General features: G+C 46.1%; 1 protein-coding gene across 4 annotated transcripts in view; it reads left to right on the top strand.

The window, feature by feature from the left end:
* GYS1 (glycogen synthase 1) overlaps positions 1–19,480 on the top strand; it is a 34,498-nt gene that overhangs the window by 1,986 nt on the left and 13,032 nt on the right. For all 4 annotated transcript variants that reach the window (XM_061591343.1, XM_061591344.1, XM_061591345.1 and 1 more), the window contains exons 3-9: positions 7,420–7,601; positions 11,799–11,990; positions 12,220–12,405; positions 13,055–13,199; positions 14,411–14,528; positions 18,103–18,223; positions 19,145–19,251. In XM_061591343.1, the coding sequence (XP_061447327.1) occupies positions 7,420–7,601; positions 11,799–11,990; positions 12,220–12,405; positions 13,055–13,199; positions 14,411–14,528; positions 18,103–18,223; positions 19,145–19,251 (1,051 nt within the window). The remainder of the gene's footprint in view (positions 1–7,419; positions 7,602–11,798; positions 11,991–12,219; positions 12,406–13,054; positions 13,200–14,410; positions 14,529–18,102; positions 18,224–19,144; positions 19,252–19,480) is intronic.

The following is a 19,480-nucleotide window of genomic DNA, read 5'->3' as shown; positions in this document are numbered from 1 at the left end:
GCAGTTGGAGTTGTGAACGTAGTAAGAGCAAAGGATTCTGGCAACCAAGACTGCTAAGCTTCTCGGGAAATAGGCACCCATTGTAGCTTGGATGCCCTAAGATGTTGGGTTACAGTTCCCATCGTTTTCCTTCATTGGCTATGCTGGCTGAGACTGATGGGAGTTGTAGTCCAAACATCTGGAGGAATCCAGCTTGGGGAAGACTGGCATAGGGAGTTGGGGCAAAGCATGCTGGAAGTCAGGAATCCTCATTTCTCTGGGAGGGTTCTGTAATGTACCTCTGTAGTCTCATCCTTGCAATGTTGATGAGCAGTGTGTGAAATATCTTAGGCCTTACTCCCTCCTATGACTGCTCTTAGGCCCTCCCAACCATAAAACCGCCTTGTTTAAGTTAAGACCATTCAGGGTAATAAGCAGCTGTAGTGCCCCATTCTTCTGAGTGTCTCCAGAACGGTCAACTGGGGCTTACTGCCAGAACGCAGCGTGTTCACCCAGTGTACTCTATGGTGGAATCAGCTGCCATGTGTCTCCAGAATGTGTCTTGCTTAAGGCACAGACATCCTGATATTGTTCTGTCAGGCTGCTTCCGACTGTTATAAGGTGATGGGAGGGGGGCAATGATGCTGAAAGGAGCACTGTGCTACTTAGATGAGGGTAAGGGGACCTTGGTGGAAATGCATCTTAATTCTGGATATTTGTCAGTACTGTCACAATGCTAGAGGATCTGTTCCCATGTGTGGTCTTAAGCACATGACCTTTTCTGAGGTTAAAGTTCTTCTGGCTTGTTCCCTAGAGTTTGAACATGTGCCTTACATGCTCCGGCTACATTCTCAACACAGAAAGGTTACATTCAACTTCTCCATGTACACATACGCATGCAGGTTACACTCAATCCACAAATGGAGCCTCACACACCCTTCTGTTGCATAAGGAACTTTTTTGAAATGTCACTTAGTCCTCGAAGTGGCTGCATCCTTGTATAAATAGTCAACTTCGGGGAAGGATGGCTGCTTCTGAATGGCAGGTGGTAGGTTGGCAGAACCTTCCTTATCCAGTGTGCTGCCCAGTATCATGATTCTGCCATCTGACATGGAATCTTGCTGCCTGACACAAAATGTGTGTGGGGTCCTGCAAACCCTGACTTTCATTTAAAGGAGAATCAAGCTGCTAGTCCTCGTGGGGTGAGAAACGTGTAAAGCAATGTCTGCTTATGGAAGCTATTAAGAGTCTGCTGTGACTTCTGTTCATCAGGGAATGAGCTTCTACATCATTTACTTCTTACTCTACCCTAACCCCCTTCCCAATTAACATAGTGTGTTCTCTCTTCCTTTGCTGTGTCTTTGATTTTAATGGTTATGTATCTTGTAGTAATGTTTTAATATGTGTGCTCCTATTGAATACACATTCTTCATTTCCAGGGCTGGTGCCAGGGAGTGGCCAGGCCAGGGGGCCCTGCAGCCCTGAGGTGCCCCCCTTAGGGTGGGAGGGTAGCACTCCTGTTCTGCAGTCTGTGGCAGTGGCAGCTCCCGACCCTGCCATGGATTGCGGAATGGGAACTCCCTGGGAGCTACCAGGCACCTCCCTCCCCAATGTAGTTAGTGTGGGGCATGCATACTCCACCTACCTCTGTCACTCCTATAAATGATGTGTGCACATGCCTGCCATCGGCCGAGGTGGCAGTGGAAGCTTCCCTAAGAGGCTGATGCTCCCGCACCACCTTGGTTGATGGCAGGCATGCGTGCGCAACACACACTTGCCTGCCATCCACAAAGATGGAGGCAGAGGCTTTCCAAAGGGGCTGATGCCCCCACCGCTATCTTGGTTGATAGCAAGCATGCGCACAGAGCGTGCACATCATTTACAGCAGTGGTTCTCAAACTTTTTTGGTTCACGGCGCACTGTAAAACATGTAAAAATTTTCTGGCACACTTCGTGTACAAAATTAAAAATATATTAATATATTTTAAACTATGAATAAAAATAAACTATAGAAAACTATTACTTACCCTATACAAATGGGTTTCTTCTCATTTTTAAAATATACTTTCATAATATTTGAGGCACACCTAGCCACCCCTTAGGGTGCACCAGTGTGCCTGGGCGCACCGTTTGAGAATCACTGATTTACAGGATCAGTAGAGGTCGGGGGTGCTGGGGGATTATTAGCCCCGTGCAGCATGTATGGAGGGGTTGCGCTTGCGGGCCCAAGGTCATGCTGGTAGCAAAGGGCCCCAGTATGCATGGCGCTGGCCCTGTTCCTTTTCTCCCTTCAATTGTCCCAGTTCCTTCCCTAAATCAACAAACTCGGCACGCAGTTCAGAAGATCATATACTTAGCAAGGGGCTGCACTGGATGGCTCTCTGAAAGCTTCCTTTGGATATAGAATGTGGAGACCTATTTTCTGCTGAGGGTTGGGTTGCCAAGAGCATGTTACAGTTATACTTGAGCATCTGCCCTGGCTCTGCATTGTCTTTGGACACAATTCAAAGTGCTGGTTTTGACCTGTAAAGCTATTAAATTAAATTGCTATTTATCGTAGGACATTCAGGAAAAGGTGACCTCTGTTGTGACTATTAGATCAACCAGGAACTCTGTCACCAATGCAACAAAGCCAGACAACAAAGGCACATGGTGGCTAATGCTGGATCCTGAGCAGTTCTGGAATTTGTTTGGGGCAGGCTTTTAACACACTATGCTAAGCAGGTTGGAGTAGTTTTAATTGTTTTTGTGTACTGTTCTACATTACGGCATTTTAATCTAACTGCTTTGTTGGCTTTTTAACAATTGCTGCCACCAAGAACCCTAGGGGCACTTCTGAAGTCTTTTGTACACTTAATCTGAGAGTGAACTGCACCAAATGTAGTGGGACATGCTTCGATGCATAGGGTTGTGCTGTAATTTTGCAAAATATGGTTAGAATTTGGGCTTTATGTTTCCTATAGGGTTTGTGTGTGTGTGTGCACGTGTATTTTAGTACATACATATTTATATCCTAGTGCAGTCTGAAATACAGCAATTGTAATTTGTTCCCTAAAGATCTTAACTTGGAATGACTAGATAGTGAAGTGCCAGAGGAATATTGGAGTGAATCAGCTTCTGAAAGTCTGGCAGATATATCAATAGTTAGTACCTCTTCCATTATCTTAATAGTAGGGTCTTCTGCTTCTCTGGAGTGATGAATACAAACACAAGGTCTTGGCGGTATGGCAGGAGTCATGAGGAAGAATGAGACTGGGGTTATGCAAGGCACACAAGCTCCAGGACACTTGGGTTGCCCAGGAACTGGATAAGGGTTAGGTTGGTCAGCACTGTCTTTCAGGCCCTCAGTTGTCATCTGGTTGCAGCCTCCCAGCTGAGGTCTTGCCTGAGGCCAAATAGAGCAGCAATGCCCCATGACTTCCCTGTGAGATGCCTGCATTTATCCGCCCCCCAAATGGCATTTGCCCCTTATAGAAAAGCACGTTGCTTGTGTCTCATATTCAGTGCATGATCTAGGAGAGCCTTCCTAATCCATGTTGGATTTACCAGCTCTACTTTATCCTTAGATAGGGAAATGAACCTCTGCGTCGCCCACACGGGGCAAGATTGACTCCTGTTTGTTGTAGGAAGCCGTCAAAATTCTTGTCTTGCGGAAACTTGAGATAAAGAGGAGGTAGAAGGGGTGCTCTTACATGTGTGGCCGTTGAGGATTCTTTGCCACAACTTGATTCTTGATATTCTAGCCCCTTCAAAAAGAAAGGGGGGCAAGTGGTAAAGATCAGGAAAAGTAATTGTTAGGCTGTTTACTCCCTGTTACTGACACTACAGCATGAAGGTTGGCATTTTTGTCAGTTTCACTTGCTCTTAAAGGTGGGGACCTGGTTTTATAAAATCTCTCACTAAAAAATGTCCTTGAGGCAACTTACTATAACAAAAACACAGTGGAAATAGAGTAGCGCAATAAAGGCAGTTCCAGCCAATGAGATAAAACACCAAGGCCAGCAGACAACAAGTCAAACACATGAAAACATCGGTCTTGTATATCATGAAAAGGGTGACAGAGTTGGTGACAGGTGCACACTGCTACGGGGAGCGTTTCATGAGTTGGGCGTGACCACTGAAAAGACCGTCTCTCCAGTAGCCAGCTGCCTGACTTCAGAAGGCAGAGGTACCTGGAGAAGGGCCTCTGAAGGAGACCGTAGTTGATTGGGGGAAGGACATAGCTCAGTGGCAGAGCAGCTGCTTGGCATGCAGATGGTCCCAGGTTTAATCTCTGACATCTCCAGGTTGGGCAGGGAGAGTCCCCTGAAACCCTGGAGAGCCACTGCCAATCCATCTAGACAATGCTGAATTAGATGTAGCCTGGCATAAGGCAGCTTCCCATGTTGTCTACATACAGAGCGTGATATCTGTACTACAGAGAACAAGAGAAAGGTCCCTGCCCCAATGAGCTTACAGTCTAATATTCTGCTGAGGAAAAACAACAGAGGAAGGGGAAAGGAAAGCGGGGGGAAACAGAGAAGCAATATGTGATTGTGTCAGATGCAGATACTTGGGCATAATTATAGTTTGAGTTACTTGGGCAGGGATGGGGATTGTGTGGGCCTCCAGACATTGTTAGACTTCCATCTCCCGTCAGCTCCAGCTAGCATGGCCAGTGGTCAGATATGATGTGAGTTACAATCTAGCAATCTTGGACATCTGGAGGTCCACAGTTCCCCCCCATCCCTGAACTAGGAGGCTGTTCCAAAGACTCCACAAAAAAAGTACTCAGTTTGACTTCCCCATGTTTGAGAGCAAGTAAATGTGCAATGTCCTGCCCTCTCCCTGCATCCCCCCACCCAACAACCTGGTATAATGCTTGATGGGATAATCACATAAGAGAGGGGCAGTGATGCTATGGTCCTTCAGATATTGTCAGACTGCAACTCCCATCACCCCCATCCAGCTTGGTTGCTGGTCAGAGACGATGGGAGTTGTAGTCCCACAACATCTGGCGGGTTGTCCACCCTGACATAACAAAAGCAATGCAGATACTTGAAGGGCTGTGTGGAAAAGTCCTTTCTAAACATACAGAACCTTGCCTTTTCTTGCAGTCCTGAGTCTGCAGCCTCAGTGCAATCCAGGCCCTCTACTTCTCTGTTCCAGATGTCCCAGGTTCTTGTATCCTGTGGTGCCAATTCCCTGGCCAAGCTTTCCCCCTACATTATTCATGTGGGTGGTTTTCTTTTTCTTCTTTTCAATTCAGTAGTTTGGAAGGAGAAGCAAAGAGCCAAGACGAGATGAGCATTTAGTAGAGGGAGCCAGGTCCTTGGGTGAGAGGTAGGTAGAATGGCTTGTAAGTGATGGCAGAATTCATGTCGTTTCCAGGAAGACACCTATCTGGTTAGAGGAGGGCAATTAGTGGCAAGAATCCTGGCATGAGTATATGACCTTCTGAATTCCCTCTGGTCTGCAGAGCCAGAGTGGTAAAGGGCTGGGAGTAGCCGTCGGCAGTACCAAACTTAAAAGCCTAAGCATATGATCTGTCCATCTCCTGGACTGGGGTGAAGCCTGCATCTTCTCCATTTTCCTTGGCAAGTACCACAGTGCTTTCAGAAAAACCAAAAAGCCCCATCAAGCAGATGCAAGAGTATCTCAGGGCTTCCATTTTTGCATGTGTTCTTCATTTGTCATGTCAAAACAGGAGCCCATTTGGATGAGATGTGTAACCTTCAGATGTTTGTAGTGCTTTTTCATCACCCTGAGCAAAATTCCCTCCATGGAATCATGGAAAGTGTACTCCAACAACATGTGAAGGGCCATAGGTTCCCCATCCCTGTCCTAATTGTAAGTAAGCCTAAGTACAGTAGGGCCCCACTCATACGGCGGGTTACATTCCAGACCCCCGCCGAAAAGCGAAACCCACCGAAAAGCTGAACTCATTCAATAGAATGGCGCCCGACGCCTGAAAAACGCTGTAAAAGTGGAACAAGCGCTGTATAAGTAGGGCCTTACTCTAATTGAAAGTCGCTGTATTAGCAGAATGCTGAAAAGCGGGCCGCTGAAAAGCGGTGCCCTACTGTAGATGTATCTGAAACAGTTGTATATTCTTAACCTGTTTATCCTGCATCCCTTGCCTTTCTTTGCATCTCTTGTTGAATTGTAAACTCCTTGGGGCAGAGAAGGGGTTCATTCATTCTTTGTAAAGCATCATGTACTTGATGGCTCTGTGCAAGAAAGTGCACCTGTTTACTGGTGCTCCCTTAAGATTCACAGAGCTGACCTTGGGGCTGTTTGCAAATGTATGTGCGCCACCGTGATCTATCCCAATCAAATGATTCACAGCAGAAAATGTGAACTGTCCCTGCAGAGAAAACATTCTGCTTGATCTGTAATGGCTTATTCACATGTATAGGTTGCCATGTTGTGCTGCAGTCATCAAGTGGGCAACTGTGTGAACCAGCCTCCCCTTCGTACTTAATATTGGAATGCTAAGGTTTCTGATGAAAGACACAGCAAAAGAAGGCTGTTGTGTTATACAAGGGCTTTGCATATTCAAGGAATGTTAGTAAGTTATCGTGTTCTGCTTTCAAGTCACCAAGAGCCCTGCAGGATCAGATCAAAAGGCCTGTCTTGTCCAGCATCTGATTTCCTGCAGTGGCCAGCCAGATGTTTCTGGGAAGCTCACAAACAGAATCTGAAAAATAGCCTTCTCCTCCTGTTGACCCTCGATATTCAGTGGAATATTGCCTCTGAACATGCTAATTGGTTTACCATTTTAGACTTTATGAACTGTTTAGCCTGAAGATGAAATAATTAAGAGGTGATGCAATAGCCATCTTGAAATATTTGAAGGGAGCAAATGTGTTCACTTTTGCTTTGGAAGGTGCAACCCAAACTAACAGATTCAAATGACGAGAAAGGGGATTTCCAATAAATATTAGGAGGAACTTCCTGATGGTAAAGCTGTCTAGCAGCAGAACAGTCTGTCTGCAGTGGTGCTGGTGGTGAATTCTCCTTTACAGGAGGTTTTTTGAGCACAAAATGAATGGCCACCTATCAGGGATGCTGTAGCGGTGGATTTTCTGCATCGGCAGGGGATTGGGGTAGATGACCCTTGAGGTACCCTCCACCACTATGATTCTATGAACTTGCTTAATCCTGTTTTAAAGCCACCAGGCATCACCACATCTTGTGTTAGCGAATTCCATAATTTAACTTTCCATTGTGTGTACTATTTTCTTTTTTTTCTGTCCTGAATCTACTATTTATTATTTTCACGAGCAGCATAGTGTTATACAAGCCAACCAAATGTTAAAGCCCCCAGGTTCTTGATTCTGAAGTACCTAAAAGTGGATTAAACTCCCTGTTTGTTTGTGCTTATGTGCATTGATTTGGGGAAGGGGCAGCTACAAGCATACAGGGGATAAACTAATGCCACCCCCTCTCTCCTTTTAGTTGGTGGTATCTATACGGTTATCCAGACCAAAGCCAAGATTACGCTGGATGAGTGGGGTGATAATTACTTCCTGATCGGGCCTTACCTGGAGCTGAATGTCCGCACACAGGTGGAGCTCATAGAGCCACCCAATCCTGCCATCCGCCGCACCATTGACTCCATGAATGCAAAAGGATGCAAAGTAAGAAACTGCAGTGGGGGGGGGGAAGAGAGAGAAGAGGCAGGAATTCAGGAGCTCAGAGGCCTGATTCTCACAACAGCTCCTCCCTTTGAGGGGGAGGGACTGTAGCTCAGTGGTAGACCACAGCCTACCATGGGGCCCCAGGTTAAATCCCTGGCATCTCCAAATAAAAGAATTGGGTGGCGTGAAAGATGTCTGCCTGAGACCCAGAAGAGCCAGTCAGCGTAGCCCATCCTGGACAAGACATCTGACCTGGTATAATGCAGCTTCCTGTGTTCCTAGTAGAGGAGGTGGTGAGCATGTGTCAGGACTGTGCCACTCCAGACCATAGGTGGGGGTCTCACAAAAGTGAATGTTCCCCCATGGGGGGGTGGGGGAAGAGTATTCCTACACATAGAAAGCTGGTGTGCTTGGGAGAAGGCTAGTAAAGAATTTGGTCCTACCTGCAGTCTGAAGTGGTGCAATCGAGAACTAGTTTTGCTGCCACTGTTTGCGGCTAAAATCTTTCTAAGTTCCTGATGTCTTGTGAGATTCCCTCATGCAAAATAAGGATCTGTTCGTTTCTTCTTATCACTGCCCTATTCCCCTTTTACTTTCTTCAGAGTGAATTTCCTTTCCCCCTCTTCTTGATATGGTAGCAGAGATGGCTACTTCACATCCTGAAGCACTAGAAACTAATCTTTTAAAAAATAAAAGCCAAGGCTTTCAGGGTGCTGAATTCTGCACTAAGTACCGTGTTCTATCTGCGTTTGAGATGAATCGTTGAATCCATACAGTCCTGGTCGCTATCATTTGGGGCCTTGTTTATCTGTCTAGGTCGTGTATGAATCTAACATTAACATATAGAATCTCTGATACAAATTTTGAAAGTAATTTTATGACTAAAATTACTGACATAATCTTGATTACGCCTAGGTTCAAATTTGGTAGGATTGCTGGGGCATAACACACAGAGACACTCTGTGCCCTCATTGCACATTCCTTGTGGTAGCTGGTCCTGGCATTAAAGGCTGTCCACATAACTAGGAGGACCTCTGTACCAAGCCATGGAATTGACTAGGGATTCAGGACAGGCAAAAAAAGAAGTTCTTCGTCACTTAGCATGTGATTAACCTATGGAATTCTCCACCACAAGGTGCAATGGAAGATCTTGGCTTAGATGGTTTTGAAGGGGTAATTTAGATAAATTAGCCAGAAAAGCTAAATGGGACCTCCAGTTTTAGAGATCAGATCGGGGGTGGGGCAGAGAGGGCGGTTGCTGACTTGTATGTGATCTTGTTAGGAGCATCAGATCTGTCATTTTTAATAAAAGGATGTCTTGATCGAATCCATCAGGATGCCTTGGTCTGATCTTCTGTTTACATTATAACTCTTAACCGTGGAGGTGCCATTACATAGATGCCATTCCTGGCAACTTCCACGTGGAAGATCTAATATACAGGCCTACTTCTGGGGAGGGCAGTGCAGGAATTTAAAGTCTCTTGTTAAGCTGAAGTCTGGAAATGGAAGATGGGGAGAAATAATTAAGCTGCTTTCATCAAGGTATCTTTTAGCTCACAGCTGTGGAATTTTGTGTTCGGCACCCATAGTCCTGCTTGCCTTCGCCTTAGCAAAATTATTTCTTGCTCTTCTTGGAAAAGAGCTCTAAGTCTGGCTTGCTCCAGGGGGTGATGATTTCCTCCAGCTCTTGACTTGCCCTTTGAATTTTTGGGAGCTTTCCCAAAGTGCTAAGGGATACGCACTCCTGACTGTGTTTTGCCCCGTTGATCCAGCAAGGTCTGCGAATTATTCCTCTTAGATGCTCTTCAACTTTGTTCTTTGTTGTACAGTATTCCAAGGACAGCAGCATTAACACCAGTCTTTGGCAACCTGGAACCCTCCAGATATTGTTGGACTACAGCTCCCATCGGCCCCAGCCAGTAGTCCAACAACAGTTGGAGGGCGCCAGGTTGTCAAAGGCTGGTTTACACCTTTCCCTTCACAAACTGCTAAATACAGTTTAGTCACTGTGAGGGGATAGGGTAATATCCCCCCTCCCCGATTCATTCTTGCTATCCAGCGCCAGTTGCTACCCTCTCACTATCATGTTAACTTTTATGTGTACACATATATGTACATTCAAACACATACACATTCTGAACCTTGTTTCCAGATGATATCTGTATCGTCCCAACAGCGCAGGAAAACAGGTAAAATGTGGTGCCCTTTATAGTGTGTCCACATTTGTGCAGCAGCTGATTATATATCTTCTCAATGGAGACGGATGCCAATTCTATGAGAGAGACTTTCTTGATTGGGCCCTCCCCATAAGCACATATATAAGAAACCACCTAATGTCAGGTTGGAACTTTTGTCTAGTCTGCTTGAGACCCACTGCTGATTGAGGGGCTCACTTTCTACTGGAAATCCTTTTAACTGGAGGTGGCAGGGATCGAACCTGGAACCTTCTGCGTGCAAAGCATATTTTACCACTGAATATGGTCCTTTCAGTGGCGTTATTATGATGCAGCCCCCGCAGCTGCATGGGATTTTCTTGCAGAAAAGCCTCTTCCATGTGGCTGTAGGTATCTTTAAAAAAACACCAAAACATCCTCTGAGCAAGATATTTGTCCTGTGTGGCTGACAGGTCAGGTACTGTATCTGTGAGACAGGCTGGCCAAATACTTTTTCACAATATTAGCATTAAACGGATGTCTCCCAGTCACTTATAAGACATCTTCTGTTGCCCAAGTTAGTGTCCCAAAACACTACATTTTCAGAATTCAGTACACGCTAACAAAGAGGTTGGATTTAATTCCCAGTGAGGCTGATGGCACAAGTGCCATCCAAAATAGGACCAGTTGGCAGCAAACACTGGTACCAGATTAAATGTACACTAGAACCACTGAGCGTAGGTGCCGTACCTGTCCAATATTTGCAGAGAATGCATACCTGGCATCCAAGCCTTTTAACTGGCTCTTTCTTTTTTACTTTGTTTTTTAGCTAACCTAACCACCCCACCCCCATCCCCGGCTAGGAAGGCTGCTGGGTATTTCTGGTCAGGCAGTTATATTGGGTGATTCAGCGACAAAGAACACCAGGCAGGCATGACCTTTCACAAAATGGAGTTGGGAGGTAACTTGAATCGGAGGCTAAAATTAGATGCACACACACACAGCCTTGTGAAGCCAGTTGAGGAGGAATGACGGCCCGGTGATGGAGTGAGGCCTACTGAAGAGGCAAAGACCAGAGGGAGAGGGAGAAGAGCATTCTGGGTTAGAAGTGGAAGCCTCAGCGCTCCATAGGAGAGGATGGCAGCTTAGAGGTTTTTGAACAGGGAGGCTGCCGGGCTTAATTTCAACTGGGCTGCTCACCATAGTTTGGCAGAATGTAAGGCCTGCGTTGCAAGGGGCCTTGAGTATACTGAAATGTGCTAAGGGGTGTGAACTCTTTCAAGAAATATATATCGTTTGGTCCTAGAACAGGGTGGTTGCTTTTATGCAGCCTTTGTCATCCTGGTGCCCTCAGACATGTAGGGCTACAACTCCCATCAGTCCCAACCAGCACAGCCATTCTAGGAGTTGTAGTCCAAAATGTCTGGACGACACCAGGATGACAAAGGCGCTGCATCTTCTGCAATTCTGTGAAGAATTTGATGGTCCAGTGAAGAATTTGGTCCTCCTTCAAGTGATCATATAAATAGGAAGCAAGTTTCTGGGCCTCAGGACAAAGAAAGGGAAAGTTTGAACATATAACATGTATAGGCACCATCTGCTGAAAGCTCAGAAATATAAGGTGGAACTGGGATGGGACTTGGGTTGTCCAGTGCAGTTCATTTTCTTTCCTCATCCGTCTGATTCCCTGTCCATCCCTGTCTTTCCTGCTCTCCCCAGCCTCTTTAAAAATATACTGTTTCTTGAAATCTTCCATCCCGATTATTTGCGTGTGCACACAAAGAGTCTGGATCCAAAATATTTGATTTCAGCTGGAATAATTTATTCTTCAATCTGAAGATCATTTTGAATGTAGATCTTTTGAGCTGGAAATAAAGCTTGAATGTTTCAACTCTGCATGCTGAAATTCAGAATTCATACTCTGATGCTTGCATTTTGGAGGAGCTCTTGACTAGATAGCAGAGAGGAGGGGTCCCATTTAACTGTGTGCAAGTCTGTACCTACCTGCCATCAACTAATCGACTGCGCATACGACACCATCCAGGTTTATTTTGGCCGCTGGCTGATTGAGGGGGGACCGTATGTTATTCTCATTGATATCGGGGCAACTGCCTGGAGCTTGGACCGCTGGAAGACAGAGTTGTGGGAAAGCTGCTCCATCGGGATTCCCTGGTACGACCGAGAGGCTAATGATGCAGTACTCTTTGGCTTCCTCACAGCCTGGTTTCTTGGGGAGGTAAGAACATACTTTTCTTCCAAATCATGCCTGCTCCTTCCCCCTCACTCGCATATAGCTCTCCTTCCTCCAGAGATGGGGAACGTGGTGCCTTGCCAGATGTTGTTCAACTCCTTTCAGCCCCAGTAGCATCACCAGTGGTAAGAGATGATGGGAGTTGTATTCTCAACAACATCTGGAGTCCCAGCAGCCCCTGCCTTACTCTCTGCTCGTGCTTTCTTTGGTACAGTTTTCTGCACAGTGCGAAGAGAAGCCTTTCATCATTGGCCATTTCCACGAATGGTTGGCTGGGGTTGGCCTCTTCCTCTGTCGGGTCCGGAAGCTTCCAGTGGCTACCATCTTCACCACCCATGCCACCTTGCTTGGCCGCTACTTGTGTGCAGGCAGTGTGGACTTCTACAACAACCTGCAGAATGTGAGTCTTGGGGTGGGCAGGAGTGGAGATGATTGAAGCAGGGAACTGTGGGGGGTTCAGAGGAAGGTGCTGGAATCTCTGGCTTGCCCAGCCCATCTCCTGCTGTTTCCCGTCTTCTGCAGACCCCACACTCTCATAAGGGTCCAGGGCTGCTCTGAAATAGCCCAAAATCTCCCCCTTGATCAACCCACTATATCCCTGGTCTATGTCAGAGAAACCCTAGGTCTTGGCTTCCTTACTCTGTCACAAAATCCCACTATCATCCCAGGGACACGCCATTCTTAAGGCCTTTCCAGGCATTGTCCTAATCAGAAAAAATGTGCAGTCCTTGCACAAGATCCAGACACCTTTCCTCAAGGCAGGGTTTGAGGAAATTACATTTATCCGATACTCAACACAGCCACATTTTTGCTGCTGAGAAAACATGATTCTGCACTCCCATCCTGCTGTTGCTTCTGTGATACTGGGTGCTGCAAGGAATTCATTTCGCTCGAGTGCCCTTTTCTAGAACCACAAGATGCTAGTTTGCTCCTAGAAAATGCATCCATGTCTACCTCTCAGCAGATTTCTGCCTCCTTCCATTCCTTGGGCATTATGATTCCCAATCCTGTGCTTTTTGTTTAGATGTGTTTGTCATATCCCGCTTTAGTTTAACTTGGACAAGGAGGCTGGAGACCGGCAGATCTACCACCGTTACTGCATGGAGCGTGCTGCTGTTCACTGCACACATGTTTTCACCACTGTCTCCCAGATCACAGCTGTGGAAGCTGAACACCTGTTAAAACGGAAGCCAGGTGAGTTTCTTAGGCAGGATCCCCAACCTTTTGGGGCCTGGAGGCTGATTTGGAAATTTTAGCAATGTCGTGGACACAACAAAATGCCCATTTCACAGAAGAAAAATGTAATGCTCAGAACCCTCTCCCACCAATAGGCAAGACACTTATGTACCCCAAAACAAATATATTGGACAAAGCAGACCATGCATCTCCTCAAAAAGGGCAAACCCTCCCAACCAACTAAAAAAAAAAATCCCCCCCCAATTTAAAGTTAAAACTGGGAGGGGCAGGGGGCCTGACAGGCACTGGTGAAGTGTCTGAGAGTGCCATAGTAACTTTGGGCACCATGTTGGGGACCCCAGTGTTAGGGTCAAGAGATTGCTGTTTGCATGACAAGATCTCATCCAGTCTTGAAGTGAACCTAGTTTTTGGGAACCTCATGTGTGGTGCAAAATTAAAATCTTGACTGATTTAGCATTTAAAAAAAAAAGTTTCATTAAAAAATGAGTTTCTCTATGTTATGGGGAAAGGTCATAACTCAGTGGTAGAGCCTCTGCTCTACATGCTGACTGTCCTAGTTTCAGTCCCTTGCATCACCAGTCAAAAAGGTATTGGGTTGTGGAGCTGGAAAAGTCCTCCAAGGTGGGCCCAGGAAAACCACTGAACGATACTGGGCTAGGTACACCAGTATGCTGTTGCACTGTGTGTGGCTACAAAAGAGTGTCCTGGTATAAAAATATAAATATTCCACTTTTTAAAGTCCTGTTAGAACTAAGTTTAATTTTGCTGCTCACTTGAATCTTGGGGTGCATCCAGGGGTATGTGATTTTAAGCAGTGAGCCTGCTGTGGACTTGCACTCGTTCATCATATTTTGTTCAGACGTAAAATTGTTTCTTAAAGAATGAGCTCAGGGGATGCTCATTTTTGTCTGGAATCCAAACTGCTTGAGTACAGCACTGCGCAGCTGGTTCCCTGTGATGACAGAAGACCGTTCCCTTCTCCTCCTGCCAAAGTAGGAACTTTTTTAAAAAAAATGTGGGTTGTTTTTTTAAAAAAAATGCATCGAACAAAACTGAAACATTGTCCTGCTGCAATTCTTATTTTTTGGTATGTCTGTAGGTACCTTTTGAGAGTTTAATAATCTGTGTTGTTGTTTTTAAAAAAGGCAAGACATAAAACTCCTTGCTTCTTTTTTCTTTGCTCGGCTCTCTCCCTCCAACGCATCCAGATATTGTGACTCCGAACGGTCTGAACGTCAAGAAGTTCTCTGCTATGCATGAATTCCAGAACCTCCACGCCCAGAGCAAAGCCCGTATCCAGGAGTTTGTCCGCGGCCACTTCTACGGGTGAGTTGTTGTGGGCCTCCCATGAGGCCTGGTCTTGCTTTGCCTTCTTGGTGCCCTGTCAGTCAAAGTGGCTGCCCTAGAAGGTGAGCTTCTAAGGAAAAGAAGGAGGTAGAGGTAATTGATGTGGGGAGAATGCATCTGGCAGGCCTGGTGCTAGTGGATGGCCAGGTTGGGCACTGGCCAAAGGCCCCTGCTGCTGAGGTTGGGCAGGTGTGGCTCCTGCTCTGTGTTCCGCACTAGTAGACTCAAACACGCTCTGCTGGTGCAGGCTGGCCACACCACTTCTACTGTTGCTATGTCAGCACGCTGCACATAAATGCTTGCCATCCCCTAAGATGGGGGGAGGGTGTCAACACATTCCTGCCGCCATCTTGGTTAATGGCAGGCATCGCAGCAGGCTAGCATGCTGATGCAGCCAGGCTTACTTAAACCCCCAGCAGTAGTGCCACCACGTCGCCACCATCTCCTTCAAGGGCCTGCTGCAGTCTGGTGCCAGCCTTGGCAATTAGGTTGAAATCTCAAGGTTTTAATTGGAGTGGGAAACAGATTTCCTCTCCTTATTTACCCTTCACATTCCTATCCTTGTTACACTTCACATTTTTAAAGACAAAAAGTAGAAGCCGTGGGCTCTTCCTTTTAAAATAGGCAGGTGCTCTCTCGGATGTTGCATTTGTGGCCCAAAATTTGTGACAATGAAAATGTATATACAAGCATACCAATATATCTTCAGAACAGTGGTCAGCAACTAGAGTGGCTTGGAGGGCCAACATGAGGCAAAGAGCTCAAGGGTGAGGGAATTTTCCATGGCTTGCCTTTCTTATGGTACAACAATGAAACCAATGACCTAGGGAGGTGTTGGGCTCTCCAGCACTGCAGGCATTCAAGAGGCCTCTGGACAGCCGCCTGTTGGGTATGCTTTAAGTTGAATTCCTGCACTGAGCAGAGGGTTGGGTTCAATGGCCTTATAGGCCCCTTCCAACTCTACTATTATTCTTGCAGCTAAATAAGGCTGAAAGCAACAGACCAGCACAAAAGTGTGGCTGCGTCTTTTTTTCTTATTGTTTCCTCTCCCGCCCCCTTCAGTGATAACGTCTTTACATAGACCACCCATCCCTGTCTTACGGTCACTCTGTTGGCCATCAGCAACCACAGTAGCCCAGGGATTCTGGGATATGGTCTGAGACTTGCTCTTTGAGCCACAGTCTGAAACTGTGAAGCAGCATGGGATATCTTGGAGGCTGTTATTCATGCAAAAAGGAGCAGCAAACGAGGTAGTGATTTTCCCAAGGGTGATGGAGGTAGATGAGCAGATGTTTTCCATGCAGGATGGAAAAGAGACAGTGGGTTTTAGGAAGACTCTCCTAAGATGCATGTACAAATTTGTGAAGGAAAGGTCTTTGAACAGTGACATGGGACTTCCATGTTCAGGTAGTAGATACGCCTTTTGATTACCAGAAGTTGGAGGCCAGCAGCAGTAGAGGGGACTGGGGCTTTCATGTCCTCCTTGTGGGCATCTTGTTTGGCAGCTGTTGGAAAGAAGACAGCACTTCTCTATTATTGTGTTTAATTTTTTTATGAATTCTATTAATATCTCACCTTTTCGGGACACACGCACAATCCCCCCCCCAACAACCCTGTGAGGTTAGTTAGCCTAAGTGATAGTGACTGGCCCAGGGCCCCCTAGTGAGCTTCATGGTCAAGTACAAATTTGAACCCAGATCTGCCTGACACCCTGAACAGACTGGAATATCTAGTGCCAGCTTCCATAAGCCATTCAGGAGTTCAGGGTTTGCAGCTGCCTACTTGCCCCTTCATGCCCCTTCAGACATAGATGTGGATCCTTCCTCCTGAGAGAACGCTCTCTTGATTTTTTCTTTTCCATCTTGTTTTGTTCTGACTCGCCTTCCCACTTATTACCCCTTTGGCATTTCAATCTCTTCCCTTCCTCTTCTCCCCCTCATCCCTTTTTTTCTTACTTTCTTAACTTGCATTGTCTCTTTGTCTCTCTTAATTTTTTTTTAAAAATAATTTGTATGGCGTCTGGTTTCCTAAAGGCATGTAATAAATAATACATTTTGGCTGAGATGCAAAGAACTTCTAAGACTCCTGTAAAGGGTTTGTGCTAATTTTGTAGAATTTTTACTTCCCCTTTTTTGAACAGCAAAGACACTCCCACCCACACAAAAACACAAACTGCTTTGAAACTCGCCACCACCGCATTTTAAAAGCAGTTGACCATGCCGCGGGATGGGGCGTGTTTTATGCAGGCACTGAGAAGGAAGACCTATTAAACCTAGTGGGACTTCCCTTTGTGAAAGTCTGCATAGGCTTTTCTCTCTCTCTTCCAATGCGAGACCCCAGGGATCACCCAGCGAAGCTGAATGGTGGCAGATTCAGGACAGCCAACAGGAAATATTCCTTTGCATAGTGCATCGTGGAACACTGGGATTTGCTTACCAGAAAATGTAGTGGCGGCTGCCAGCTTGGGACAGCTTTAAAAGGGGATTAGACGAATCCACAGGGGATAAGGCCACGCATGGCTGCAGCTCACGATGGCTGTGTATTGCCTCCAGTGTTAGAGGCGTTAAGCCTCTGAATACCAGTTGCTGTGGAACATGAGTTGGAGAGTGCTGTTGCACTTGTGTCCTGTTTGAGGGCTTCCAAAAGGCATCTGGTTGGCTACCGTAGGAACAGACCCCTTGATGAGGTGGGCCTTTGGGCTGATCCTGCAGGGATCTTCTTATATCCTTATGTCCCTAGGATTGTGTGGTACAGCTACCTTTGGCCCACTTAACTAAACTGGTTTCATAGTTGTTTGGATAACCGTATAAGCAGCACCTGTATTTAGGACGCATCAGCAGCCCTCCTTTTAAAAGATAGCCTTAGCAACTTTTAACTAGATTGGCTTTTAACTGATCCAGGCTGCATCCTATTCTCACACTTGGAGTAAGTCCCACAGACTTCAGTGGGACTTATTTCAAAGCAGGCACATAAGTTAATGTACTTTAAGTTAATGCATGCATTACACAGCTTGAGAGGAGATTTCTTTGTAGTGGCTTTTACATTACAGTGCAAATAGGTCTTCTTCGCCACTCCTTTTACCATCTCAGCAACAACGCTGTGAGATAAGTAAGGCTGGGAGTGAGTGACAGGCTGAAGGTCTCCCGCTGAGCTTCATGGCTGAGCAGGGATATGAAGCTGGGTTTCCCTCATGACGAGTCCAGCACTAACCATTGCACCACACTCTCGCTGATTACAACTCTTGCTTCACTCTTGAATGCAAAAGATGCAGGGGGAATATGCCGATCAACTTCACATAATGCTGGATTATAACTGGGAGACTGGAAAGCAATTGATTATGAGTACCCTTTTTTCAAAGGAATATATCATTTGAGTAACCAATAATTTAGTCTCCTAGAGTTTTAACGTTGGCTGTTGCTGCCCTGTAATAAAGTCTGATTATATGGCATGAGGCATGTGTGGAGATCAGACTGAGCCTTTCTGGGGAAGGAACCAGCTGCCTGTTCAGAAATCCCTGACTCATCCCAATCTCCTCACTCTCTTATCCTCCTAGGCACCTGGACTTCAACCTTGACAAGACTATTTTCTTCTTTATTGCTGGACGCTATGAATATTCCAACAAAGGTGCTGATATTTTCTTGGAAGCTCTGGCCCGGCTCAACTATCTGTTGAGGGTAAGTAAAGAAATGGGGGGCTGTGTAGGGCAAAGAGGAGAGAGGTAGACAATCTGGTGTGGCCATAGGGTGAAGATGTGGCTTATTGAGCTTGGGCCTACCCATTCTCTTGGTAATTCCTGGCCTTCAGGCATTGTTGATAGCAAAAGGGGACAAACCCAAACCATTAATTTATTTTTATTATTAAATTTCTATCCCACCCTTCCACCCAAAGGAGCCAAGGGCAGCTAACATCAAAAAAGTTAAAACAATACTATTTAAGGTAAAGTCAAATGAAATCATATTAAAAACCACCTAAAGACACCTCAAAACATCTTAGAGACCAACTGAAAACATGGAGAACATCTAAAAACATTTTTAAAGCTACACCCCGCTTCCAGTTGCTAGTTTCAAGGTTGCCATGGCCAGTATCTTTCAGCCATCGAATGCCTGGGTAAACAGAAATGTTTTTACATTTATGCTGAAAGTCAGTACTGATCAAGCAAGGCACACCTTACCAGGGAGGGTATTTTGCAAACGGAACCACCACTGAGAAGGCCCTGTCATGGCTCAGCACCAACCAGGCAGCAGCCAAAGGCAGCACCACAACCAATTATGACCTTTGACGAGCCTATTTTGAATTGGACAATGCATTTTGAGGGGAATTTTTGGGCCCAGAGTGGCACGGAGTGGGCGTATAAGTGGGGAGAATAGAAAAAGAGTGTGCACTGGTGTTAGTGTGCCTGCCAGAAGCTATAGAGAACTCTGGGAAGAAAAGTCCATCGCAAGCTACCTTCAGGATTTCCTTTCCATGTTTACAATTGTTGTGGAGATGGGAGGGAATGGTGAATGAGAGGCAAGCACACTTCATAGGACAGGTGATATATCTTGAAAGCAGGAAGAGCAGGCCATGGCTGACTCGCCCGCCTTCTCTCCTTTCAGGTGAACGGCAGCCAGACCACAGTGGTGGCATTCTTCATCATGCCAGCCCGGACCAACAACTTCAACGTGGAGACTCTGAAAGGCCAGGCAGTCCGCAAACAGCTGTGGTGAGTTCACGCCACACAGGCCCCAGGAGTCCTGGCTCACCCAAATCATCTCCCTGAGGGGGTCAAGAACTGCAGTATGCATAACATCTGCTCTAAAAGCCACTAGCTCTCTGCTTCCTGGAAAGGGAGAGAGGCCAAGTGTGGTGTACTGGTTAGTTGGACTAGGACTGGAAAGACCCAGGTTCAAATTCTGACTTTTCCATGAAGCTTCCTGGGTGACCTTGGACCA

This window comes from Rhineura floridana, chromosome 11 (genome assembly GCF_030035675.1).
Source record: "Rhineura floridana isolate rRhiFlo1 chromosome 11, rRhiFlo1.hap2, whole genome shotgun sequence".
NCBI classification, from domain to species: Eukaryota; Metazoa; Chordata; class Lepidosauria; order Squamata; family Rhineuridae; genus Rhineura; species Rhineura floridana.
This window is presented reverse-complemented; position numbering and strand designations above follow the sequence as displayed.